Here is a 27,893-nt window from a genome sequence, read left to right as displayed (position 1 = left end):
TAGTGAACGAGAAACACTTCTCACTACTGCTGAATATATTTCCCCAGGACTTCATTAAACCACATGATAGAATCAGTGTTGAAATGATTAAGTAGGTATATAAGCTTTTGCAAAAAGAAAATCTAAAGAAGATGGTTCTCATAGAAATCAAGATGCTAATAATTAACCAAAATAACCGTGCTAGGTCTGTGAGCGGCTTATGCAAATATGAGGTAATATTATTATGATATGCGATATGATGCAACATCATGGTGACGTTTCAGGGTTACAAGTATGTAGGATGCCCTGCCCAGGTAACATATACTAGAGTAAAACTATTTTATTCCGCTCATCTTTTGTTTTTTCATAAGCTCTCAGTACTGTTTCTGAAGTTAGAAAACAAGCCTTAATTCCTAGAATTTGCATTCCAGGTGACAGGTTATTTCAACCTAGCAAAAACAAAAACAAACGAACAAACAAACAAACAAAAAACAAAACGACTTCATAGTCACGTTTGCCAAGCAGCACGAGGCACGGGAGGTCCGGTGCAGACTGTGCCAGCAGCCCTAGGCTGCACGGCTGATGGCCACTTTGGAACCTGCCCGCAGCGTTCTGATGTCTTCCACAATCGCGTAGCATGTCTGAAAAATTGCACATGGAGCACAAAGTTTGATAAAAATATATTTAAAACAAGCAAGAAAAAATAGTTTTGGCCTTAAGGATAACTTTCATCATTCTTTTAACCAAGTAGGGTTAAATTACGCGTATAATGATTTCAAGTACCAACTTATAAAAGATGGGACAATAAATCAGAAAGCAAAAAACAAGAGGACTCTTTTTTTTTTTCTCAGAAAAATGTATTTGCAATTCAAATGTTCATATAAAAAGCATAAATTTTAAAAAGTTCATAGACGTGTGTTGTTTTTAGAAGTGCTATGGTTTTGCCATTCATTGCAATTACATTCCAAGATATGCAGGATGGTCCGCGCCGCACCGCCACGTGCTTTCCTCACACCGACGTCACCCTCATCACCACCTCGCCTGAGTGGTTGTCTTCTGACAGATCTTCGTGGGGCCTCATCCGGTTGAACAGGTGCAACAACACGTAGCCACACTGAAACCGCGGGGAGGTCAGCTGCGTTGGGTGGACCAAGTTCCTGTTCCGCAGGGCCGTCAACGGCAGCCACAAAGTCCTGCTCGTGGAAGACTCGCCCCGACTGCTTTCTTCGATGTCTGTGGCTTTGTCGTAATTTAATACATCCCAGTGTAAGTTAACGGCTCGCCAGCGCTTAAACACTCTGTAAACTGCAGCTCCTTCGTGGACAATGAGACCTAACATTCAGGGGGAAAAAAATTAAAAAAAAAAAAAGAAAAAGACTGGTCATAATCAAAATTTGGGAATGTTATTTTGTATGCAATTAAGGAATCAAAGAAATAGGCACATTTCTGTTATTCATCATCTTAAGAAAAGTAGAGTATTCCAACTGCTCAAATATTCTAGCTGATGGCCAGCTACTACCCATGCGATGTCCAAAGAATAAGGATAAGAATCCACTTCCATGCAGAGAGTCGGGTTATCATGGATAGAGTTTACTTGCTCCATTAAGGCTCAGAACATACCTTTGGCATTTCACTACCTTAGGAGAATCATTAGGGTCATTTATTCATTCAACATATATTTTTTAAATGTGCATTATGAGCTTGACACTGTGTCAGGGGCTTGGTCCCAGCTGGCAGCTTCGTCGGGGTAAGAGACAGATACCAAGGCCAAGTCTATCTCCCCAGTTCCTAAAACAATGCCTGACACACGGGAGGTATAACTTTTTGTTACTTTTACTCTCTTCAACGATTCAACGAAAATTTATTAAGCACCTATGTATATTATCTCATTTGGTTCTCATCACAGCCTTATGAACTAAGTAGGAGCATGTCTCCCACTTTACAAGCAAGAAAACCGAGCCCCAAGGATATTATGGAGCCTGCTCAAGGGCAGGCGACTCGCAGCAGTGGAGCAGGAGTTCAAACCCGGGCAGTTTGGTTCCAGGGGCCTTGCTCCTTGCCACTGGACAGTGAATTGGATTACACGAGTCTGAGACAGCCTTGGGAAATAAACTGGATAACACAAGAACCTCAGGGACCATAAAGTGGCAGTCAGTAAGTCGGACATGGTGCCCAGGTACCTGGCTCCATGTCCTCCGTCCACCCCAGCTCCCACCAGGCCCCACATTTTCCACACATTGATATTTCAGCATGGAGCCCTAGAGCTTTTGAATTTGTGATCCCTTCACAAAAAGGAGTCCCCAGGGGCACATTCCTTAAGACAGAAAAGCGAGGAGCAGCTCTCCTCTTTCAAGAGGTTGAAATTTCATCGAAAGTCTGTGGAGAGGCCGATGAAGTCTTTTTTAGATGGAATATGACTCTTATGTGAAATGCGCCAGATGACGCAACCATTTTTTAGCAATATATTTGAAATAGAGCAGATCCTGCCAACCTAGAACCTAGAACCTTTGACATATGCCCCCAAGAAACTCTCCTAAGTGTGAACGAGGAAAGGTGTCCAAAGTATTTATTTAAATATTATTAAAAATTTGTTTTGGGAAAAAAATTGCCACTGTCTCAATGTCCAGCCTGAGAAGAATGGATAGCGTGCAGTGTGTGGAAGCAAAGGGTTATAAGGACCAAACGGAAGGAAACACAGCCACGGGCCCTACCATGAATTAACCTTAAAACAGCAGTGGAAATCTCAAAGCCACGACAAAATAACAACAACAACGAAAGTTTCATAAATAAATGATCGATGTAAAAAATAATATATATTTTTTATGGATACAGATATAGATGGTAAAAGTATAAAAACATGCATGAGAATAACCATTAAATTCACAACTAGTGGTGAGAAAAAAAAATGCAATGAGATCGTGGAGAGGCTTCCAACTGTACTGCTGCATTTTTTAAAGCTGGGTGGTGGGGAGATGGATGTTCAACACATTATTCTGTATACTTTTTGTGTGCCTGGATAATTCATAATTCAAAAATTACCAAGAATTTTTAGGAAAATTGATCTACGGTAGACCGAAAAAAAGTGGGAGAGACAAATAAGGAGGTTACCACGTAATAATATGTGAGGAGTAGAGGGGCAGTAAGGAGAATGCAGGGGGACAAAGTAATAAACTTGTCAGAGGAAAACCTGACAGGAATTATAATACAAGAATGGGGAAAGATCAAAGCCCCACATTTTTAAGGCTGAAAGAATGCGTGAGTGTTTTGAACATGTGTTTGTTGGGGAGAGTATTTCCTTTTTCTTTCAGCTAAAGCAATGACAGGTAGGCGATGGAGATACCCAGCCCTTGGAAAATCACACCTATCTAACAGGAGACTTTAAGCTTTCCATAGCTCCCTGACCACATTGACTTCAGAGCCATGTGACTTGACGGTATTCCAAAGATACTCTCATAGGCCATTAAAAATGCATATGGTTCAATAAATAAAAATGTCTTTGGCCCAATCATTGTACACCATCAAAATGATGAGAAGAAATGTAAATATCTGTTAATCAGAGCAATTTCACATAATTGTTATGGTCAGTTTCTTATTCCTTAAGGAATAATCAGTGTTGACCTGAATGATCAGATGATTTTGGGAAACGGCCAGAATTAGAAGTCAAGACCCCTAGATTTTAACTGATGATCGTATTGTTAGTTTTCTGAAGTTTTCGTGGCCAATGATTTAACTTTGCTAGTTCTATTTTTCCTCCTTAAAATGCATTTGGAATACCTAATCCATAAATCCAGCAGGCTAGTATAAAAATAAATTGGAATTCATCAACTACAAAGCACTCAAGGATGGTAACTATAAATACAAGACATTATTATTAATTTAGAAGTCAGTAGTGGATCTAAGTGGTGAAGAACATTCATTCACACTCATCACAAAATCATTACGGCTTGTGACAGGTTCACTTTAGATAAGTACAATGATGGGGAGGACAGCTTTACCAGGGAAAATCACTCATTTTACAGAATCTTATTCTTTTTTAATTGATTTCCTTCGAAAGGCCAGAAACCAGATCATTTGCTAGAGTTTAAAGTCATTTTCTGGGCATATATTCCTGGTAGTTAGTTCTTCTCTAAACACACAAAAAAACCCACCCAGTTTGCAGAAATAAATCCCACACATCTCAACAGTACATTTTGAACCAAATTTAGAGAGAGAACTACTCAAAGTTTCCATGAAGACACGGTCCTCTTGAATTTCCAGCCCCATGTGCTAATTCTTCTTCACTGCATTTCAAGTTAGGAATGATACCTGGGTTGTGTTTTAGGCCCCATGATCATTCAGAATTACTCCTTGCTCTCTAGAAGCTTAAATTTTACTGAAATGTGAAAAATCCCATGCCCTGCTCCCCAAGGTTGTCCTCTGTGATACGCATTGTCCCCTTTCTTCTTTAAACATTCTAGAGATGTAGCAAATGCCTTCTGTACTAGTGGTTATGGGAAGACATGAAGACTATGATCTCTGAAGTCCAGAGGTAAGAATTCATTCAACTCGAGTCCATTTGTTGAAAATCCAGCTGTTAAAAATTGTGCAGCCATCCTTTCTTACTGACAGTTGGTCTCTCGTTTCATAACTGAGAAGCTCACTTCTTCTAGTGGCTGTCACTCTCTGAGTAACACAAGTTAAGCCTTGAAACTAATTTGTCGCTTTGACATTTCAGGTCATGCGAGAACAGGCTTAAATTTACTTTTCCATTTGAGTCACTAAACCTGCAGGGACAATCAATGATTTCTATAAAATTTAAGTATTAAATATTTTAAGATTCTTGCTACATTATTAATGGTGTGAATGTCAACAAGGTATGATTTATAGGAACTGGGGGTTTTAAGAGTTGAGGGGTGTGTGTGTGTGTGTGTGTGTGTGTGTGTGTGTGTGGTTGGTTGGTTGGTATTCATCATTTCCTTACCAGTGACATTTAATTGGAGCATCCTTTTTTTGATATGCAAAGGAACATTTTTGTTAGGGAATAATCTTTAAAAACAAAGCAGTGTTGAATAATTTCTTATTTCATTTAAATAAAAGCACAGTGTTTATGTACATAAAATATATCCCAAACTTAGCAGTGGTGTGAGAGTTGAAATTTTTACATGATAGTAGAAAATGAGCTGATTACTCAAAGAAATGAAGACTTTCAGGTACGTATGTTCACACACTTGTACACATGCATGCACACAAGACACACACGATTTGTCTATGTTTAAATATGTTATAATTAACAAGAGACTTCCAAAATTTACTGTCAAATACAAATAAATTTTGATATTAAAGACCAAAGCACTAGTGAAATCATTCCATTTATTGTATTATCAGTCTCAGCTTTTGTTCAAATAAATTTGGTTGTTTTTCATAATTTGAAAGCCAAATGTTTATCAAGGATCTGTTTTGATGGCCAAACACTGTGTTATGTGCTTTACACGTACGATTTTCATTTAATCTTGACAGCAACTCCACAAATAGATACTATTATTGAACAATTGCATGGTTGAAAAAATTGAGACCTAGATTTATAATTTGTTCAACATCATGAAGATATAAGAATCAGAGCTGAGACCGAAGCTCAAATTTGTCTATAAGCAAACTACATTTGAGTCATTACATTTGAGTCAAACTACGTTTGAGAACTACATTCCTACCTATGTTAACTTTCCAATGTGTGGTGGTCTCTTAGTCATAGAATGATGATTAAAAGAGACCTTGCTATGAAGTGAATGTATGTACCTCCCTAATATCCATTTGTCGAAGCCTTAATCCCTACTGTGACAGTATTTAGAGGTAGGACCTCTGAGAGGTAATGAGGGTTATATTAAATCATAAGGGTGGGGACCTCGTGATGGGAATAATGCCCTTATAAAAAGTGGAATAGACCTGAGTTTTCTCTCTCTTTTCTGTTGTGCACACACCAAGGAAAACCATGGGGGGACAAAACGAGAAGACGGTCACCTGCAAAACAAGATAAGAGCCCTAACTAGACACTGAAGATGTCAGCACCTTGGCCTTGGACTTCCCACTCTCCAGAACTGTAAGAAATAAATGTCTGTTTGTTGTTTAAGTCGCCCAGTCTGTGGTATTTTATTACAGTAGCTCCAACAGACTAAGACAGACTCTGTAGATAAACTATATCACCTTCATTTAAAATATGAATAAATTAAATCCTGGAGATTGGATTTGGACAAAGTTATACAATTAGTTGCCATTTTTAATATCCTTGTGTGTCATTGCCACTGTTCGATCTCTAGGACTGCCAATGAAACAGCCCCTTTCTCCCTCCCTACACACAGGAGAGAAGAGGATTAGGTTAGGGAGGCTTATCAGAAGGCAACACTATAAGTGGTAAGAGCTTCATCTGGTAAGATGCACTTCCCAAGAAGTGCAAGGTCCTGATAAAACTGTACAGAAACACCGGCTAAAGCCTGTGTGCTAGTTAACCCAAACTACCCTTGGAAAAGCTAAAGAACTAGTACCTCACAGCAGATATGTGGCCAGACAAGGCTGACTGTAAAAATGTCCAAGATATTTAGGTTAAATTTTACCATTCTCCCTTGGCTAGATTCTTCCATCTCTCCCTCTCTCTCTCTCTAAAATTTGCACAAAACCAAACTCTATAAATATAACATCGTGTCATTCTGAGAAGTTAGGGTGCACCAAAAGAATGGTGAGTTTGGGTGCCATTCGATCCTGTTTGAGAACGGTTTAGAGTCGATCTCATAAAGGGGCCTTGCTTTTGACTTCTTCATTTTCCTCCCTACTTGGTGAAGACCTGAGCATGGTTAGACCGAAGACGGTTAACGAAATGAGACTTTGGTCCAAGACACCCACTGCTGCAGTGACCCTCGCTGGACTGTGATAAAGTGTGTCAGCCCTCCTGATGGATTTTCCCCATCTACCTACCCCAAGTCAAGAAAATCTAGATGTGAGTGTAGAGGTGATCACTTTAAAAGTCACTCCTTCATTGGTGAATCCCATTAATATGAATCTTGAAGGAATAACCATTAAGTCATTATCGCTATGTATACTGAATGTTTCTTGTTGGATTGAACTATGTATGGAGCTTTAAGAAAAAAATAATAATAATTGAAAAAACAGCAACAGAAAAATATAAAACAGAGAGATGAAGACTGAAAGCAATATACATGTCATCACAAAAATCACTAAGCTCACAAAACAAAGCTATAGAAAATTGATATCATAAAAGCCAGGTCTCTGGGAACTACAATGTCCTGATTATATATGCAGATTTTTATGAATATTTCCAACATCATTCATATCAGAGCAAATAATGCAAAGAAATAACCCATATGAAATGCACTTACATCAATAAACAACGGGTTGATGATTTTCTATTGTTGAATTTAAAAAAAATATATATATAAAATAATATAAAATATATAATATATATTCATAGAACCAAGTTGAGAATGACAGACTGGGCATGAGAGTTTAAAGCGTAGGGGTTCAACACTCAAACTTAGTAATAAAATCTGTGCAAGAAACATGAAAACGACAACGAATGACTCGGAAACTTTCCATGGCATGAAAATCCTTGACACTAGAGGCTGGCTAATTTCCTGATGGCCTGACCTACCCCAGCCCCCTCAAAGTAGATCACACTGCATGCGAAGAAATGATTAAATAGTGAAGACCCTAAAGGATCGTTCCCCTGAGATCACATGAAAGAAAGTTCATTTGTCCTCTGACACTGCCGGTCTCTATGTCCTCCTCTCTGCTCAGTGAAATCTGCAGTCATCGGCCTGATGCAGAGAGCACATTTGTGCTGCATCTTTAATGCTAATGACATCACTGCCTGGGAATAGAACAAGACGGCAAAGCCAAATTTTAATAAGGAGCACAATCTTTTACCGGCTGGCGGTGAGCGAAGCACGCCCTTTTCTGTAAGGCCCCGATGTAGGCTAAGTTGGCTTCTTCACCTGCCATGCCCTGAGTCAATTACGCTGACACCTGGCAATCACCTAGACTCCTCTCTATCCTCTTGCACTAAATTCTGCTAATTCTGTCTTCTTAGCACATCTGAGATAAAAGCGTAAACCAGAGAATTCCTCAGAAGCAGTACTCTCTTACATTTGCATGATGAACTTTAAACACACTTCAAGATCTAGATTCTCTCATAATTTTTTCTCTGACTCACTCAAATTTAATCACTCCTTCCCACCATCTACCACTCCACACAAGAAACACCTTCACCGTTTTCCTTATGATCTATACTGGAACAATTTGTTTATGTGCCTGTGACCCCACTAAGGACAAGAACCCTAGTCCTATTTCAATGCCTGATACACAGTAGGACTGGATAAATCTTTGCTAAGTGAGAGGGAGTGAGAAAGAGGACAGTAGCCATCACTGGAATCTAAAGGACGACAAGAACCGACTTAATCTCGTTGTGGCAGTGCCATCAAAACAGAAAAAGATCTCGAGTATTGTTCTTTGAAATGTTAGAGTAACCAGTATCTTAAGATACCAAAGACAAACCGAGATGTGCATTCTAAAACTAGAGATGGAAAGGGTTTAGGGATCAAGCCCATATTTCATGAGAGCGGACTTGGGACCCTGGGTGTGCGTGTGCGTGATGGTCTGATAGGTGTAGAGGAACTAAAATTCTTTACAAGGATTTGTTTTCAATAAATTGCGGCAGCCTCCCTCACTGTCTGGTTGGTCTGGTCATCAAATGTGCCTGCATCAAACAATCATGAGCCCAGAGGATCACATAATGACTGTGCCCAGCCCCGAACCCTAAGAGGCAAGTATGGATTCCAGGCCAAGTAGGCAGAATTAAAAAAAGGTGCTGCCCATTCATCCAACCACTTGCTTTTCTAAAGAGCCAGTCTATCAATTATTTTAATGACTTCTTTATTCTTTAGTGGACAGGAGAATCTGTTGATTTTCCTATTACTAGCCCCTGGAACATGAATCTACCATTTGTATAGTCACAGAATATTCCTCAAAAGCTGTAAACTTTGTTACACAATTATAAAATATGTAATATATTAATTTTTTTCTAAAAGATTCACTGGAGAGAATTGTTATACCATCTACATTTCTACCCAAAAGTACTTGAGAAGAAAAAAATATATGGCTGTGATTATTTCAATAAGTTATAAAGGAATGAGCTCAATAATTTTATAGGTAACAAAGGTATCCTGGAGTTAGAATCCATTTAATTTCTGACAAATGCAACTTCAATTTTGTCCTTCAATTCATGGAGAGACGAAACACCTTGCAGCAAAGGCTTAATGTCACATATCACAGGGATCAGAAGTAAGTAAACACTGTCACTGAATCTCAGAATTAGAAAATATTGAGTATAAGCGAATCCGCTCCCTTCGTTCTGAAGCATGAAGACTCCGAGGCCCAGAGAAGTGACAAGGCTCAACAAAGGGACCTTGGTTAGTTAGTGTCTGACCAAGTCCAGAGGCCGAGCCAGACTCTTGAGCCCAGTCCAGGGTGCTCAGTCTGCAAGAACACAGACCTCGGGAGCCACCTTGGGCAAAGCCAGTCCTCCCTGTGTGGTTTTGGCGCAAGGGATATAACGGACTATGAAGCAGAATCAAAATCTCGCTTGGTAACAGCCAAGGTGGGATGGCGGGTTCTCCTCTGGCCTTTAGCCTCGAGGGCATGCGAGCTGCAGCATTTGGATAGGAGATGGGAGCATTATACTGATGCTCACAATTCCCTAAAAGAAAAAAGAAAATCACTCTGCGAACCCTGATGTTACAGTATTTGGTTAAAAAAAGGAACCCACCAACATCCATCTTCTGTGTTCATTAAAGCTTTTAAGATGAGGAATCTACTTTGATATGTTTCCAAACTCTAGTGTATGGACTAAAGCCAGCTCTTAGAACAGACCATTAGTGGATTTTTCCTCGTGGGAAGTAGAAATGAACACAACTAATTTTCCCTTTTTCCTCCAAGGAATAAAACTGTCTACCGCAAACTCACAGAATGTGATTTTATTAATCTTCAGGGAAAACCACACATGTACCGGTTGCTTTATTCTTCAGGGTGAGTATAATACTTAAAAAGATCGAAACTGAAATATCTAATTAAAACCTGTTTATCTTTGTGGCATGTAATAGGCTAGCTCATTTTTCTTGGCCTTGTTTTTCATTTATCTTCAATTATTGAGGCAGTGGGTAAAAATTCCTAACAGAAGCTACCATCTAAGCATAAATAAAATTTCTAACTCTTCAATTTCATTCGTATATCAGATTTCTTTAATTGAAAATATTCATGGAGTTTTTAAGCTGAATCTACAAATGCTCAGATTTCAGGTTTCCTTAATATTCTACTCTGCGATCTGGTGACAAAATTCAAGGTTGTGATGTGATTCCTTATATAAATAATTCTTAAGAAACTGTCTCACTCAGACCAATGGAAAGAGAGAGATGGTTTCGGTATTGTCACCGCTGGGGTGGGGTGAAATCCAGCACCGCCCCAGAGGCGTGGAGGAGAAGGAGCTGGAGTATAGTGGATCGTGGAGTAAGGGAGAAGGTGCCCTTGTGTGTTTGCTCTTTGGTTCTTCCCCAAAGGAGACTTACAGGTCGGCGAGATTGAGAAAAAGTAAGATTTACCCAAAGCACGTTTTAGAAGGAGACGGGCCGCAGCTAGGGAAGGCTGCAGCCCTGTGGAATTTAGGAGATAAAGAGATAAGACAGTACACCCCAAAAGGAGAGGGGGGAGGGCGGTTTCCAGCCAGGAAAGCTGTAATAGAAGAAATGGGAAGGTCTGTTTATCTTTGGGCCCTGGTGGGAGGTCCCAGATGATCTGTGAGGTCACCTTGACTGACACCTGGCTGCCATAACTTTTTGCCTACTGCGCATGTGCTTACCTAGAATTTAGTCCATTATAGTTAGAGTCATGAACTTCCAGGCACGGTCACGAGATTATAATGATGGTATGATGAGGCTGAAGATAGGGGCAGGACTTTCTGTGCATGTGTCTGTAGCTGGTTTAGCCAGCAGCTTTTATGGCCTTTGGGCTCTAGGATTTGGGGTAATTTATAACCCCTAAAAGGGAGGTATTTCTGGGGGTGTTTAAGGAAGGTCTTCAAGGGAAGTTTCTGTGGTTACAGAACGGGGCCTTGGCTCCTGGTGATCATGCCTGACTACTTAATAGTATGACATATTAAATATTTTCCATTCTCGTTACTAAATGTTTCTGTATGTTTTTGGTTAATTTACAATAAATGAATAAAGACTTCACAAAGCAGCTATGTTACCTTGGGTTTTTAGAAAAAAAGTGGTTCTCCATTTCTAATCTGAAACCAGCTCCTTCATACTTAAAGTATTTATTCATGATGTCATGCCTTAGGGGTTTGAGACAGCAACTCAAGAAGTAGGTTTGCTTTGCTAAATAGACTACAACATTTTGTAAATTAGCCATTCGAGCTCAGCGGATAAGGAGGAGTTTTTTTTGTTTTGTTTTGTTTTGTTTTACCAAATAATAAACAGAATTAACTGAGTCACATAAATACACAGGCTCTGGAGAGACAGGGTCTGGATTCCAATCTTAGGTCCCTCCTCTTCCAACCTGTATGACCTCGGGGAACTAGTCAATGCTGCCTAGTCTCTGTCTCTGAGATAAGGATGCTAAACACCACTCAGGGCTGTTCCAGGATTAAATGCGAAAACGGAGGGGAAGCGCTCAGGATGGGAGAGAGCCGGATGCTAGCTATCCCCGGAGATGTGGTTTTTAAGCTCTTATGTCCACCAGTTGGAAGCAGTGGAAAGCACGCGGGGCTCCTTCTCCGTGCTCCTCTCTGTGGTTCCTCAGTTTGTCACCGGTTCCCTACCGGCACACGCGGTCCCTCCTCCTCTGGATGGTACATAAAAGCATCATGTAGAAGAGAATTCACATTCTCTTCAGTAAAAAAAGTCCCTTGCTGCAAAACAGAACGAAGCCGGGGGGTCCACAAAGAGGCGGGCGCCAGTTCCCAGGACACTCTCCCGAGTGACGAGCTCAGGGCACTGCCTCTTCCTGTCACGATTCTTGCGAGCACGCCATCTACTTTTCTCCCCCCTCCAAGGAGACCCCACTCCCAGCTGAGTCAGCCTCTTTCACAGCCTCGCTTCGGAGCGGCCCAGGGAGACACCCAGGCCTCGCCAGCGCTGCAGGTGCCCCTAAGCCCCGCGTGCTTACCACTCCCACAACCGCTCTTCCAGAAGAGAGTCAAGTCACAGGAAGAATAAAGCTGCACAAACACACAGACACACGTGCATGCTTGCACACAGAGTGCAGCCACAAGTAATGTCCCCTCCTGGCCTCTCGGCCACTCTCTATGATCACAGATGACATGTCCCCCGACCCATGGATCTCCTCAGTCCCCTAGACCCATTTTGGGTCCACGTGGATGACTCGGCCAGGACCTGACGTGCGTAGGCTTCACCCTTCGATGTCTCTCCTTCACTCCGGCCCAGGCATTTTCCTTCTAGAAACTGTTCCAACAAGAAGCTCTGAGACTCCGCCATCTATTGCTGACGGCCACCTCCAATGCTTCTCACTCACACACTTTCTTAATCTCAACGCGTCCCGTCCCACCTCCTGAAGCCTCTGAGCCCGGGACTGCACTCTCCCCAGTCCCTCGGCTTCGTTCTGGCTGCGGGCTCTTCCCCGAGGAAGCGGAGCCCCTTCTGCAATCACTCTGCTGTCGCCTGCAGGTGAGAGGCAAGATTCCAGCAACCCTCACACAGAACCCCATCTCACCCCGGGCTCACCATCCCACGGCTCTGCAACGCTCATCCCTATGGGGTAAAAGGGCACAGCCACGTAGCTGTGGGATTGGGGCCACCCCTGCTCCCGCCTCGGGAGGGCACTTGATTGTGCCCAATGATGTCTCTTGGCTCAGCTTCCTCTCCCAAAGCCCTCCACAGCTGAGCACCATTTTTTACGCTTTCTCAGAATCCCCGCACCTCTCTCCGCCACACACACACACAAACGCTGTGCCTTCTCTGTCTCTGCAGATGGCCGCACTACCTACTTGACTGAGAAAGTTCATTTTCCCAGAGTGGCACATGCAGCCACTTCCTGCTGTGCCACCCTCTGCTCCCACCGGCCCATCTCGGGGGCACCAGACTCATCCCGTGCAAAGCAAACCCCTCCTCTGTGCGCTGGGTTCTAGCTCTGCATTCGCAGGGGCATCGCCTGGTCTCCGGTCCTCTGGTTTCTTCTGGGTCTTTCTTCAAAGCATTTGCCCACGCTTAAGTCTACCAATAAAACAAACGGGAGCCCTTCTCGAGGCCGCGCCCCACCTCCAGATTCTGCCCTCACCTGCGTCTTTTTTCAGCTCACATGTGTGAGCTTGCATTCTGAGCCCCCTCCTGCCTACTGCAATCTGGCGTCTATCTGTCCAGCCCCTATATCGCCAAATCCAGCAGCAAGTGCACTTCGGCTTTATGTCACCTATTGCTGTCATGGCATCTGGCACTGCTGGCCGCTTGCTCGTCTTCCCGGAGCTCTTCCCGCCTGGCCCGACCCCACTCGTTCCTTCACTGGCCACGCCGCGTTCCTCCTTCCCTTCTCATCGCTGGTGATCCTCAAACTCCCGCCCATCTCACCCGAATCACTTTCTCTGGCAGACGCGGGTTTAAACTACCGGATATTAATCTCTAGCTCAAATTTCTATCCTGAGCTCCAGACTCCTAAATCCGGCTGCCTACAGGCCCTATCTGCTTAAATTCCCCCAGAAATTCTGCAAAAAGAAAACGTTCAAAAGGAACTTACCCTTCTTAGCACCTGCCTCCCAGCCTCTGTGAATCACATCTGATGGCCCCTCTGCATGACTCCCCGACCTCCTCCCCACCTCCGCTGACCGACTGTCACCTTACGATGAACCTCCTTTAATATTCTAATATTCTAGCAGCTGAGCCCTCTCCCCAGTCTTGATGCAGGACTAATCACCCCCGGATTACTGTAATATCTTTTTCTTACGTGGCCCTCCCTCCCTCTCCCCTTCAATGTCCCCTGTCTATCAAGGCTCTTTCCTCCTTATCGAGCTAACCAGTCACTGCAGAGATGACCCTTAGGGGTTCTCCGAGCTTTCACACTTCTGTCCCATTCCCAAGCTCCACCACAGGGGCCTTCCACCTGATCAGGCCTTATTTTCTCACTGCTACTCTCCAACAAGCATCTCTTGTTCTTGCCATACTAAATTACAAATGCTTCTTTAAAAATATATTACATGCTTTTATGTGCTGACAGGTCCAAGCGGGTACTCTCTCTGGCCCTCCTGCTCTTCTTCAAAATTCAGCTCAAGATTTCATCCTCCCATAGACTTCGCTGATCCTAAGCATGACTAACCTTCTCCCATCTTCCCTCACGTATATTTATTTATCTCCTTGATCTTTCCATGAAGTAAACGAATTGCTTATTTCCCTCTCTCCAGCAGCTGCAGAGCAGGGAGCGTGTTACATTCCGGGGCTAGACAAACTTTTTCTGCAAAGGGTCAGTCAGACAGTAAATATCTTAAGACTATGTGACATTACGGTCTCTCAAAGCTTGCAGCTACTCATTGACAACACATGAATGGATATGTCTGTGTCTCAATAAAACTTTATTTAGGGGCACTAAAATTTATGCTTGATACAATTTTCATGTGTCACAGAATAACATTCTTCTTTTGATGTTTTTCAGTGCTTTCAAAATGCAAAAGCTGTTCTTAGATCATGGGCTATACAAGAACATCCCTATCCTATTTATATCTTTACCCTGCACCTGAGGCTTTGGACACAATAAATGCTCAATGACTGACACCTCTTTAGCTAAATGGCCTCGAATTGAGAGGGATGGCTGAAAGAGTCACACTATTTCTTACGCAGGAAAAGGAAGTCTACAGCAACAATATATTTGGTCTGTTGCTCTGCTAATTATGCCAATGTTTCTCTCCAAAAGGGGTTTTTTAAGGTCAAATGAAAGAAAGGTGTTGGGTTGAGTTTTCTCTCCTGAGGAAGCCCGAAGAGTTAATTAGCTTTGAGAGTCGATTTCAAGCACAGCATGAACCGACAAGTAGCAGAAACGAGTTTCCTTATTTTATTTCTGGGGCTCTAAAGGCAGCAATATCAGGAATAACTAACTATGTTAATCATCTTTAGAGAAACTGGTAAACATCAGTATGATGAAGGCAGGAGAACCTATAATCTTGTACCTCCAGAGTAAAGAGATTAGGAGGGGCCACTTCCCAGAACATATAAAGAATAAACATTTGTTTTTCCTTTAAGAATCTTGAATTACAAAGGGCTACTCTGCCTCTCTCCCCAAGGAGCCTGCAGGATGTGCTCAGAAATTCGAATCCTAAAGGACCCAAGGCTGGGGCTGGTGTTGGAGGACAGACTCTTGCTTGCCTTTTGTGTTGATGGAGGTGCAGCAGACTCTTCTAAAGGAAGTTGTGGCATTTCCTGGGGGCATGAAGCATGCTAAGATATTCTGAAATTAGTAAATAATGACCTGTGCTTATAAGGAAATGATTCCTAACAAGCTAACGCTCTAATAAGAGTCATGGTTGCAGGGGTGGCAGATACCTCACAATGCAGTCCCATGGCTGGGAGGAACTCTGAGGGACACCCAGCAGGTCAAAGGTCTCCTAAGTAGCCAAATTGTGGTGCTTGAATGACGTAGGTCCCCAGTCAAATCATAGATCAGGAAATGGAAGTATTTCTTGAAGTGGAGGTGGCTGATAGTCTTCTTATGTATAGAGGGAAATCAAGATATTAAGATTCAACAAGGCCGTACTGAGTGAATCAACTTTTCTCATTATTTTGCCCAACGATGTTGAAGTCGAGCCTCTTTTTCCATGAGCCTATGATTCATAAAGACTTATCCACATTAGAGCTTCCTGTGAAACTCAGCAACAGCTCCTACAATCTGCCTTCTGGAACTCACAGCAACATCCTGCGCACCTCGGCGGCACCCCACTCTGCGGCTGAATGCTCACCTACCGACGTTTGGAGCCGTTTTCCTGAGCGAGCCCAGCAGCTCAGACCCCAGACTCCGTGATCAGGGTCGGGGCAGGTGAAGTGTGATGGACGGTCGGATCTGGGCTCCCAATGTTTTGTGATGGAAAAAAAAAAAAAGAGTCTGCTTTACATATAGATTTGAAGTCTTAGGGGTCAGACTTGCGGACAGGTTTGAATGGGGTGGGGCAAGTGTGCGGGGTGGGAGTGGCCGACGGCCATCATCTCCACTCTCCACAGAGAAAGCACCTTTACCGGGGAGGCGGCCCACAGATCTCCCTGGACTCTGTGGTCCTGGCCGTCCTCAGGGAGGGCCAGGAAAGCGCTTATCCCATCGGACATCCGCAAACCCCTCCGTGCAGGCCCTAAAGACCACAGCAACGGGCTGTTTTCTTGGTGATTTTATGTTTTCACTTGAGCTATTTGATAATTGTATAATTATCTTGTGGTTAAATATAAAATATTTTGCAGCTTAAAAAATGCCACCGCTCTACAAATGACCCACGGGCAAGACGTTTTGCAACCCTGGCCAAGCTGTGCTCTTTCGACGCGGTTGATCACCCTGTGGCTACGTGAGAACTTTCCTGCGTGCTCCAGAAACCTCAGTGTTTTTCTGCTTTATATTACCGCATGTTTCAATCCCAACGCTAATTTCTAACTCTTTCAGTAAATAGGTTTTTCTCCTAAAATACTTTAAGAAATATTGTCAAGTTCTGAATCATGCTGAGTGAGAAGTGCCAGAGAGCATGGGAAATTTTAAACAGGAGAGTCTAAAAGTCATTTATAATTTCCTTGGAATACATTAGAAAATTTTTTTCCTTAGTTGATTTACTTTCTTAATTCTGCTTGGTCTATGCTAATTGCTTTATACTTGTTGAAAGTGAGCCATAGGAAGGAAGATAGCCTGAAAGCACTATTTTGGCATTAAATAGAGGACAGGTCACCTTTGATTATCCTGAAATTATCTGTCAAACTGCCTCACCTTTCCTCTTGGCATATCAAAGGATTAGAGAGGGTACATTTTAAATTTCTTGTCAATAAAATATTAAATTTTGTGTTCCTTTTAGCTGCACTGCCTAAAGAAAAAAAAAAGAGCTAGATGGAGCACTATCAAAAGCAAGAGAGAAATATTACATTGGCTTTTAGAAATGTAAACACATGTCTAATATCATCAGTCTAAGACCATAAGAATATGTGGTATTTACTTATTGTTCTGAAGTTCTATAATGAAATGTGAATAAAAGTTACCAACTGGGAACCCTAAATAGTTTTCTTGTGTGTGACCAAGTTGCTTTAGCCAGATATATTACCAACTAAAAAAAAAAAAAAGGCAGACTTTTAAATGGGCTATAATAACAGTGATAAAATTTACATACATTTTTGTAAAAAGTTATTTAGATTCCAATAGTAGGAAAATAAAACTATGTTGTAGCGTATGGTATTTCTGCAGAAGGGGACTTTTTTTCAGTATTGACTATAATTGGTATAGTAAGAAGATGATATTTTGATCTGCTCCTTATTCTAGTATATTTCAGGTTATTTTCCCAAATTCTCTAATTTCTGCAGCTTTCAAAAGCAAGACAGTATAAACAATCATTTTATATTTCATTTCATTACGTCAAAAGAGCCCTGAGAAATATTTTTGGTTTTGGTTTCTCATGGGAACATCAGTGTGTGTGTGGGGGTGGGGGGGTGGGGGGGGTGTGTGTGGTGTGTGTGTGGGAGTGTGTGTGTGTGTGTGGTGTGCGTGTGTGTGTGTGGTGTGTCCTCCATCGTCTATGCTTGAGCTTTAATTTGAGAAACAGAATAATATGGAGGACGAGCAATAATGGAATCAGTACTTTAGCCAGCAAGCCAAGTAACAAAGAGAAGCAATTTTTCTTAAAGCAATTTCAGGGAGCACTTTCTACACGGGGGGGGGGGGGGGAGACAAATTGAGGCATGAAACACCCTCTGTGTTAACAGAAAAAGAGAAGAAACTGGCCCCAGAGATACCGGGTGGGCCGGAGAATGCAGGGTTCTTGAGAGACAATGATCGTTTCTATTTCAATCACCCCTGCCGGATTTCATTTTTCAGAAAGAATAACTGGAGTGTTTACAGCAAAGATCATCAGCCTGCGACCCTGCACCTCACATCTGGCATCCAGAAAGACAGCGGGCAGGACAGCTGTGTGTTCGCGTGGCCCAGTGTGGCCACTCGTATTTCCTTAAATAAAGTTGCCCCAGAGACCTGAACAGTTATAGACCAGATTTTTAAAAAACCACTCTAAAGGTGTTAAATAGAGTCCAAACTACCAATTACAATATCAAAACACGATATCTATCTTTGTCAAATGTGGGAAAACTAAAACTCTCATATATTTTGGGGTGTAAATTGGTAAAGGCTTTTTAGGGTGCAAAATGTAACACGTGCTTATTTATTACTCCAACCAGACTTCCCGCTTCTCAGACTCTTGCCTACATAAATATATAAATATCTTTTGCAGCTTTGTTCCTAAAGGTGAAAATTGGTAAAACCTAAATATCTATCAGTAGAACGAAGTTTAAGTAAATCGTGTATATGTGCTCTAATGAGGAAAGGGCTCTAGATCATGCTGTTGAATGAGGATTATTTGTTCTACAATCTGAACAGTGATGATCCTGCTCATGCAAAAATAAAACGTTTGCATGTTCACCTAATGAAAAAACACCTGGAGGATATGCATCAAAATGTTAAGACGGGACATTTCTGCAAATGGAGTGACGTAACAGAAGGAGCAGAGTGAGTCAAACGGTCTTTTTAAATTTTACATATGTCACAATTATAAACACAAAAGGTGTTTTTTTTTTAACTTGAATATGTATATATTTATGTGGACAATCAAGAAAAAATTTTAAAAGAACAAAAGTAATCCAAGTGTTGAAATTTTATAACCATACGCAGTTCCTGCCCTTAGCATGTCAGGGAGGATCAAGACATTTTCCAGACACAGATCTGGCCCTACTTTATAGTGTTTATGAGATTAAGTATAAGCACTGCCATCTCTTTCCGGGAACCCCACTAACATAACAGGGTTTTAGTTGTAGTTTGTTGCGTCCACAAGAAACTGAACTCACCTCTACACTACCAGACACTAAAGTGACTTGGTACCTGTCCTCGCTTTTTAGATGCAAGTTAATCAAATGACTTCCTCTCTTATGGCCATCTCTTAATCCCTCAATCTTTTAGTCATTAATGAACACATTCCTCTTGCGGCCCAAACTTCCTTTGAATCACGAACAAACGAATGAGAGCCTTCTGTTTTCTCGATTTGCAAAGTATGGAGATAAGAACCAGATCCCCTGCCAGGCACCTTCTGCCGAGCGTTTGCTCTTCATTTCTGAGTTTGCCAACCTTTGTCCACTGTGCAGATCTTCTTAGGAGAGAGCCAGGATGAGCCTGCTTTGGTAATTACTTCTCCCTAAATTACTGCCCCTGGGCTACAACACCTCGGTGACTTAAATCCTTTATATTAGTTTTCCTAGTGCACGACCATAGTCTGAATGCCAACTAGTTAAGTATTTAAAAAGAGCTCCCCGAATAGAAAGTTTCATCTCTTTGGTTTTCCATTTCCTTAAGACGTGTCTCCTACGGCTCTCGTGTCTACCTCTTGAATACCACTCTCTCACCTTTAATACACCTCCTTCTCCTAATCCTCTTGACCTCATCTTCACTTTATCCATCACTTGTGGAACAGTTTCTTTATCATTTAAGAAACACAATCTATTTATACCGACAAGGTGAAACTTGTTAATCAAGTCCTTACCTATTTACGATCCCATGATCTAGAAATCTGTCCAATAGGGTAGCCCACTAGTTACCCTATGTGACTATTTAAGTTAAATTTAAATTAATGTAAATAAAATTGAGTTCAAAATTCAGTTTCTCATTCTCACTAACCACATTTCAAGTGCTTAATAGCCAAAGGCAGCCAGCATTTATGGTCTGGACAGCACAGATATACATTATCATCATTGCAGAAAGTTCTATTGGACAGCCTTGGTTTAGGTATTTCGACTATAATAATACCTAGATCCTCGGGAGATTTCAAAACTTTAACAGCAAGAAGAAACTGTGTGTTGGGAAAGCGGGCAATGCATTAATCAATAACGAATGAAACAAATACACTGTATCTAGAAATAAGTATATAAATTTCCCCAAGTAAATAAATTTTTTATAAATCTTTACCATGCAATTTAATGACCCAGTAATAACCTCTTTATAAACATTACATACACTGGCTGGATTATAACACTTTTTTTTTTTTTGATTCTGGAATAATCTACAGATTTTCAGAGTTATTCTTTAAAAAAGAACATTGATGAAGCTGCCAATTTGCTCCTTCTCATTTAGGTATAAACAAATTTGAAAGGCTTGGACGAACAGGAATGCAGGAATGTTTCCAACTTACTGTAAAGCCCTTTGAATAGTGAGCCAACCGTACATCCTCCACGGGTGACAAGGGGGCTGCCTCCCCATGTGCCAAGCACCTATTCATCTGTCAGCCTGCTTGGCTCTCAATGACTCATGAAATCTGCCTGAAACAGTCCCCTTCTTGCATACAATGCTCCAGCATTAACCTCTCCCTGCTTTATCCAACGGCCCTCTCCTGTGCAGACTTCAATATCTGTGCACATCCCACTGTATTCTAGTTACCTACTTACATGTCTGTCCTCCTCACGTGGCCGGAAGCTCCTTGGGGGCAGGAAAGTGACCAAGTCTTATTTGTATTCCCAGCACCTAGCACTGTGTCTAACACATAGAAAGTTCTCAATAAATGTTTGTTGGATTGAGCTGAGCAAATTGAACTCAAGGCTGTAGACCTGGTTTTCACTCTACTCTGACTCAAAGTCTTGCTGTCAGGTATTTGAAGTGTAATTAGTGTGATTTACTTTGTCACTATCTGCATTTAATTAGGAGACATTTGAATTAATTTGAAAAGTTAGCAGGAGCTATTACAAGGCTATGATCCATTTGGCTGTTGGTAGGTAGCCTAACTGTATTTGTTTTCTTGGCTCTAGTGGTCTCCTAATTCCTTGGGGGGAAAAATAGGATTTTTCTTTTGGCTCAAACAGACTAATTAATGAGATTTCCAAGTGAAAAAAATCAACAATTTTGTTCCATCTGAATTCTTCAATATTTTTCAAAATATACAAATAAACCATTGAATGAGATTTGGATCCGATGAGCCAAAAGATAATGGAAAGTATTGTCAATATTTAAAATTCAGACAAATTGTCTAAGTGTCTCCAAGAAAATGTCAGTTGATATCTGTGCCTAAGAAATTTGACTTATAAAATTGGTAAACACCCAGATTTCAAAGGGAATCCCAAATATGTCATATATTGTCCAAAGATCATTAATTCATACGGATGTGCTTTTAAAAGCAGAATTCCAATACTCTTGACTAAAAGTCTTGTATTAGCAATCAAAATATGAGATATAATAACTCAACATTAAATGCAAGCTGTGAAATTCAGGAAAATGATTTCCTAACCAGGAAATAAAGGGCCCTTTTAGTGTTATGATAGTATCAAGAAAGTCAACTGGAATTTTTTCTCCTCTAGGAACCTAATGGTTCCTTTGATATCAGTGAAATACCATATTTTATAACATTTATGTTGAAGGACAGAATGAACACTATCTCCAAATTTGTTGAGGGATTTGTAGAACAGTTTTGTGATTCTTCTTGATTTAGAGCACCACCCTACAGATTACATTTGTACAGAGATTCAGAATTTCCAAATGCTTACATATGCATTATTGTATTTTATGCAAATTGTTCATACACATGATCAGCCCAATTATTCAAGCAACATCTGCTCGGTTTACATAGTATTTATGAAATTTCTCTCCCTTCTTTTTTTTTTCCTTTCCAGATTGAAATTTGATCATTTTCTTTTCTTATTAGTCTTGTACTAATGACAAAGGAGGACTGAAGATGAGGGGAAATTCGGGCTGATCATACTTTAAAACTTATAGAGTTCTTTTAGGGAAAAAATGACTGAATATTAAAACTGTGAGCTAAATTAAGGCTCTAGTGAATAGAGACATTAAGTGATATAAATTATTTCAATGTTTGTGGTTTAGTACACTTAACCTACAACTTATAATTAATAACATCATTTTATAATTGTTATTTCTTTTATTTAGGACTGTGAGCTCAGATGATTATTTGTTCCCATTATTTCTGGTGAGAAAACAGGAATATGGAGAGACAAGATCGATCTGTCCAAGCTGAGGCCAGGATTAGTGGCTAAATCATCTGATCCCAGTTGATCATCCCATCCCCGAAATCAACGGTTCTCAAGCTTTAGCTGTCTCAGCGCCTGGGGGCCTTGTAAAACACAGATGGCTGAGGCTTGAGTTTCTTATTCCGCAGGTCCAGGGTGGGGCCTGAGAATGTGGATTTCTTTAAAAAGGGGCTGCAGACGCTGCTGCCGCCACCGGTGGTCTGGGACCCCACTTTGAGGAAGGACCACTGCTTTAAGCCAGGACTGCCCACCTCAGCTTGTTTTGCATCCCACTAAGCTGTGAACCACATCACAGCAGAGGGAGTCTCTTCGATAGTGCTGACCCATCCCTGCTCCCACCGCCAACTGGTCACCATCCCAGAGCCTGTGGCACCTTGTACACACCACAAAAACACCACCTGCATGAATCGGCTTCCATTTCCCCATGGTATTAGAAAAACAACAGATAGGTCAAGTAAAACATGTAAGTAATCTTTTTTTTTGTAGGGTCCATTAGGTTAAGAAATTTGATTCTTTTTTTCTCTTCTAAGCCACTGAATTCAGTAAGTGAGACAAAGAGGAACAGGACAGCAAGGAAAACTGTCCCCAAGTCCCAAGCCTTCCAAGGAGCCCTTTATGCCCTCGAGGAATCTGAGTCGCCATGACATAATGTTAAGACCCCCAAGTGTGGGTATTCTCCTGAAACTCGCAATATCACCATTGGCATCAGCCAATACTATCCCAGCTTTGTGAAGGGGGACTAATTTGTCCTTATTCCATAGAAATAAATAACAGTCTTTAACATCACCCACTCCAAATCACTTCTGCAACTCCTTCCTTTGGTCACAAAACATGTCACTTTAAATGAGCATAATCCTGTTCATTTTTTCGGAATATTTGGGGAACACAGATCCTATGCTTTTTGAGAAAAGTGGGCAGACTGTGATGCCCCAGATAGGTGATTAACTGGAGAACGAAGATCATGCGAACTGTGACAGTCTATGTCCCATCCCACTGGTGAAAATATAACAGCTGCAAGAAATGCATTACTGGCAGTCGGTTAATGTTTAACATCACGGTCTTACCTATGCACACTAGATCCATAAAACCATACATTCCATAGCAGATCTGAAAAAGGATGTCCTTCCTCTGCCACACTGCATAGGGACTGAAGGCTGACCAGAGGAGCCAGGTCACACTCGCTATTAAGAACAGGGATCCTAGGATTACAGCAATCATCTGAACTTTCTCAACCAGTGTTATAGAAATGCTTTGCCACTAAAAGAAAAACAGAGGCATGTAAGAAAAAGGTGCTGTGTATAAATTTAAAAGGAAAAAAAGAAAACATTTCAGCCCCATGTTTCTCTTCATAATGTTAAACCCCTTTCAATCTGATCGGCCCCCAAATGAGTTTTTTCCATTTCATCCAGGCTATACAAATGAGACAAGCAGATAAAGATTAATGAGTTGCCTTAACTTCATTAGTCTCAGTAATTCACCATTCTGCAAGTTTAATCTGGTTTTGCTCCAGATAACAATTCCGAGTGTGAATGGCTGAGGAATATTTAGTACCTGAGGATCACGTTATTACCTTTCACACAGGCATGAAATTAAAAACACTCTGAAGAAACATGGTGAGGTCTCCTTTATTTGGAAATTTACTTTACTCTTAACATATCTGGCTACTGCAAAAAATGGAATTTCTCGTTTTTGTGGAAAAAATGTAAAAAGCAAATCAGTTATATAAGAACATCAGTGAAAAGTTATTTAAGAAAAAACACTAGAATCATTATAAGGGAACTACAAAATTGTATATTATCTGTTATTGGTGCATTTCATATACTCATATATTACTGACTTTTAATTACTTATAGGGTAATCCACGAAGACATTTTTGTCAAGATTTAGAATTTGTACGCTAGAAGAGTGCCTTTAAAACTCAAACTGTATAAAAGACACACTGTTCAATGCGGAAAGAAATCTGAGAGGATTTACAGTATAAATGCTCAAAAATCTTTCAAGGGTGTTATTAACTTGAGCAAATTAAGTCATCTTCTCGCTTTCGCATAATTGAGACAGAAGCAAAACTAAAATTGCCGTTATAGCCTGCCAGTAAATAATGAAATGCAAAACAACCTGTACGTCCTCATTCTGTGTGGAAGAGCCCTGTTGCAACATATGGCTTGTCAAAAGAATTCCTCAACAGTTTAAATAACCTTTAAAAACAAACGTGCTTAAACAATCAGCATCCACTAAGTGCATCTGGCATTTTCTTAAACTCTTACTTACCTTAAGTGTGATTATGTGCGTTCCCAAGGCAAGTCTATCACCGCTCACAACTTCCCCGCCCCCTTACTGTCTCTCTCATCATAAGTGATTCACATAAAATATTTAGGTATGCATTCGACCATGCGTATTCATGAATACTCTTAAATTTTACATCAATTGAAGATTTGATATCAAAGTGCATCTGAAATAATTTGTTCTCCAAAGTCACTTACATTATTTTTCTTTTAAAAAACAGAACCAAATGACAAAGGTGGGTGGGATTCTATAAGAAAGATATTTCTGATTATTTCAATGTGAAGATTCATTTATGGAAAAATAGTTCTTGCTTTTACAGTTCTGGATGAATAATAATTAAACTGGTCAATATTATTTTATCATTACGAATCAGTCAGTGTTGTATTTCAAGCATGTATTTGAAGTTGTCTTTTCTCTAACTTCCTGGCATAATTTTAAACGCATTCATTTCAAACTTCCGGACATGTGAATTTTAACCCACTTTAAAGGTGGTGTCACCAAACAAATGTGAAGTGTCAATGTCTGTTGTTCTTTAGTTTTAATGTTCACTGGTCTGCGTTAAAAACAACCATGTGACAAGCAACACAGAAACCCACTTCCAACTGGCAACCGGCATCCATCCTAGATGGGTGCTACCGGTTCTATAGGCATTAGGTTCCCCTTTATTGATCTATTAACCACATCAGATAGATGGAAACAAATTATACTTTTAGATCCATGAGGCGAAGGTGTCCAACATGTGTGTGTGTATTTGTTGATTTTCACCTCAAATTTATAGACCACATGTTTTAAAACGCATATGTCTGAATCACAAGAGTCTCAGGTAATGGAAGATGAGTGAGGAGGATTCACCAAGAATAATCTTTACAGAAATCTATTTTCTTTCTGCCAGTAATCTTTCATGTTCCAAATTCATCACATATTTTTAGTGGAGTTAATTTGGACATCTCAATATTGCATGGTTAATTACATTTAGCTTCAATTAGGCTTACTAAATAATAGATCCGAGACTGCCTTTCAGAAACAACATGGTGGCCATAGACTCTATTAGCCACTCATATTTGCGTGAACTGGTGGGGTTGGTTTCACGAGACTGTGGTAACTGCTGGGACGCAGGACATTGTGGTGGCTGTCGTCTCAGAGGCAGCATGACTGCAAGGAGTGGACGGCCATGCTCAGGTGGCGGGCTTCTGACACCTCAGGCTTGGCTATTCCTTAGCAGAAAAGGTGAATGATTAAGGGGACAGACTTACTAGAATAAGGAACAATGATGCTTCGCACTTGTTTGGTGATACCAAATTTAAAATGGTTTAAAATTCAAACACCTGGCAATTTGGAATTAACGTGTTCAAAATTATGCCAGGACGCTGGGGGGAAAAGAACAACTCTTGACTACAGGGCATTGGGAAGCTTAATTATTGACGATTATCAAAGCTATTACTTTTCATCGTGTATATAAGAATTTAAGATTTTTGAGGCTTATTTTTAAGGGATAAACTTCAAATCTGTAATGAGCTCACTGAAATTTTTCATTTTATACCACTTCACTATTAATGCAGATCTACCTGAAAGTCTGTGATGGTCTGTCTTCCTTAAAGCGAACCTTAAAATTAGCACTATTTCACTGAATAGCTAATAAGAGCAAACCATTACTGAAACCAAAATTATTAAACCAATTATGAACATAGGCATTTCCCTTTGAACACCAACATTATCTTGGTAATTTCTTTGCCCACTGTATACTGCTCTTTCTTATTTTTACCATTATATGCAAAAGGTGGGATCATTCACATTCTTCCCGTAGGAAAAATAATGCTGCGTCCCCACCACAAGGAAACATCATCCAGAATCCTTGTGCTGGGAGGCACACATTACCTACAGGCTCAGCCTCAGCACGCTGTGCTAATGGACCTTTAGCTTGGACAATAAAAACAGAAGATGAGTCTCTTGGGCTTCTTTCTCTACCCTGGGATCTCCGAAGCCTGGATTTCAGTTTGTAGGACAATCCTGAATCTTAAACAAAATTTGTCAACTTTTCTCCTCTAAAACCTGATATATATGTTATGTATCTACACTTTTCTCTTTGTTTTGTTTGTTTGTTTAGGCAAGGCAACGCTTGGTTGACCTCACAGATTGCAAGGACCTTGTCATCTTATAATCCCTTACTTTTTTATTTTTACTTCTTATGCCTACAGCAGCTAGTCTTCCTAGGTGGTCTCCCATCCAAGTACTAACCAGGCCCGACCCTGCTTAGCTTCTGATATCAGACGGGATTAGGCTTGTTCAGGGTGGCATGGCCATAGACTACACTTTCCTCACCTAAATTTCTTCCCAAAATTGGAAAGTAACAGAACAATATCTAGATTGGCAATAAATAATTGCCATTTTTTTCTTTCTTTCCTTAGCATTTGAGTACGTGTTGACACGTTCATATTCCTGAAAAGCTGTTCACATCCATACAAACTATGGGACCTATTGTTTCTAGCAAAAGTGGGACCCATTAGCTCCTCTTTTGGCAGTCCATCCTCATTTAGTGAACTGGAAGTAACTTAATAATCATAGCCTATACTTATCTAGGGCTAATAGGCGCCAGGCACTTTTCTAAGAAGTTACACGTATTAACTAATTTTACCCTTGTGACAATTCGTTTAGGGAAGTACTTTTATAATCCCCATTTCGTAAACAAGTAAACTGAATCGGGAAGAAGGAAGGAAAGGAGGGAGGGAGGGAGGAACGGAGGAAGGAGGAAAGAGGCAGGGAGGAGACAGGAGGTACATCCTTCAATTTTGTTTCATTTGACTTCTTTGTGTTCCCACCAATGCCACGTACCTTTTACTTTGGCCCCTCTCTGCCTTTGAGTGTGTTTCTTCCTCAGCATGCAATGCCCTCCTCACCTTTCTTCACTTGATGAATTCTCTCATCCATCCACAACTGACTGTAATGTCATCTAAACCCACCTCCCTCGTGCCATTCCTCTTCTAAGCAGAATCCCTCATTCTAAACGCCACAGCCCACTGTTTATACTTCTGTTTAGTGCAGATTTCTTTCTCACTTGGATCCCAGACAGGTGTTTATCTCTCTATTGTTCGGGGACTGCAGGTTTCATAACAGCAGAAGCTGAATCTCATCTCCCTGTATGTTCAAATAACTGAACACACTGTTGGGGCCCAGGGTAGGCTATGCCAAAATATCCCACAATGGCATACTGATTGCTTCGAATTAAAGTTACTTGACAAGGAGCCAGTGCAAGAAGGACACATTGACCCTCCTTTGCTTTGAATGCATGATATAAATCTCCCCTGCGAAAGGCACCCTCCCTGCTCGCTCTGAAGGGCGATGGGAGCAAGG

At 40.9% G+C, this 27,893-nt stretch overlaps 1 protein-coding gene and 1 pseudogene across 1 annotated transcript in view; both read right to left on the bottom strand.

Moving 5' to 3' along the window:
- Positions 1-646: 646 nt before the first annotated feature.
- MARCHF11 (membrane associated ring-CH-type finger 11) overlaps positions 647-27,893 on the bottom strand; it is a 95,736-nt gene continuing 68,489 nt past the window's right edge. Inside the window, exons 3-4 of the mRNA XM_036225765.1 lie at positions 23,327-23,519; positions 647-1,311 (exon numbers count right to left, since the gene is read on the bottom strand). Of these exons, the coding sequence (XP_036081658.1) occupies positions 989-1,311; positions 23,327-23,519 (516 nt within the window). The 3' untranslated portion in view covers positions 647-988. The remainder of the gene's footprint in view (positions 1,312-23,326; positions 23,520-27,893) is intronic.
- LOC118607317 lies at positions 26,732-26,850 on the bottom strand (annotated as a pseudogene).

The sequence above is a fragment of the Rousettus aegyptiacus genome, unplaced genomic scaffold, assembly GCF_014176215.1.
Source record: "Rousettus aegyptiacus isolate mRouAeg1 unplaced genomic scaffold, mRouAeg1.p scaffold_m13_p_8, whole genome shotgun sequence".
NCBI classification, from domain to species: Eukaryota; Metazoa; Chordata; class Mammalia; order Chiroptera; family Pteropodidae; genus Rousettus; species Rousettus aegyptiacus.
This window is presented reverse-complemented; position numbering and strand designations above follow the sequence as displayed.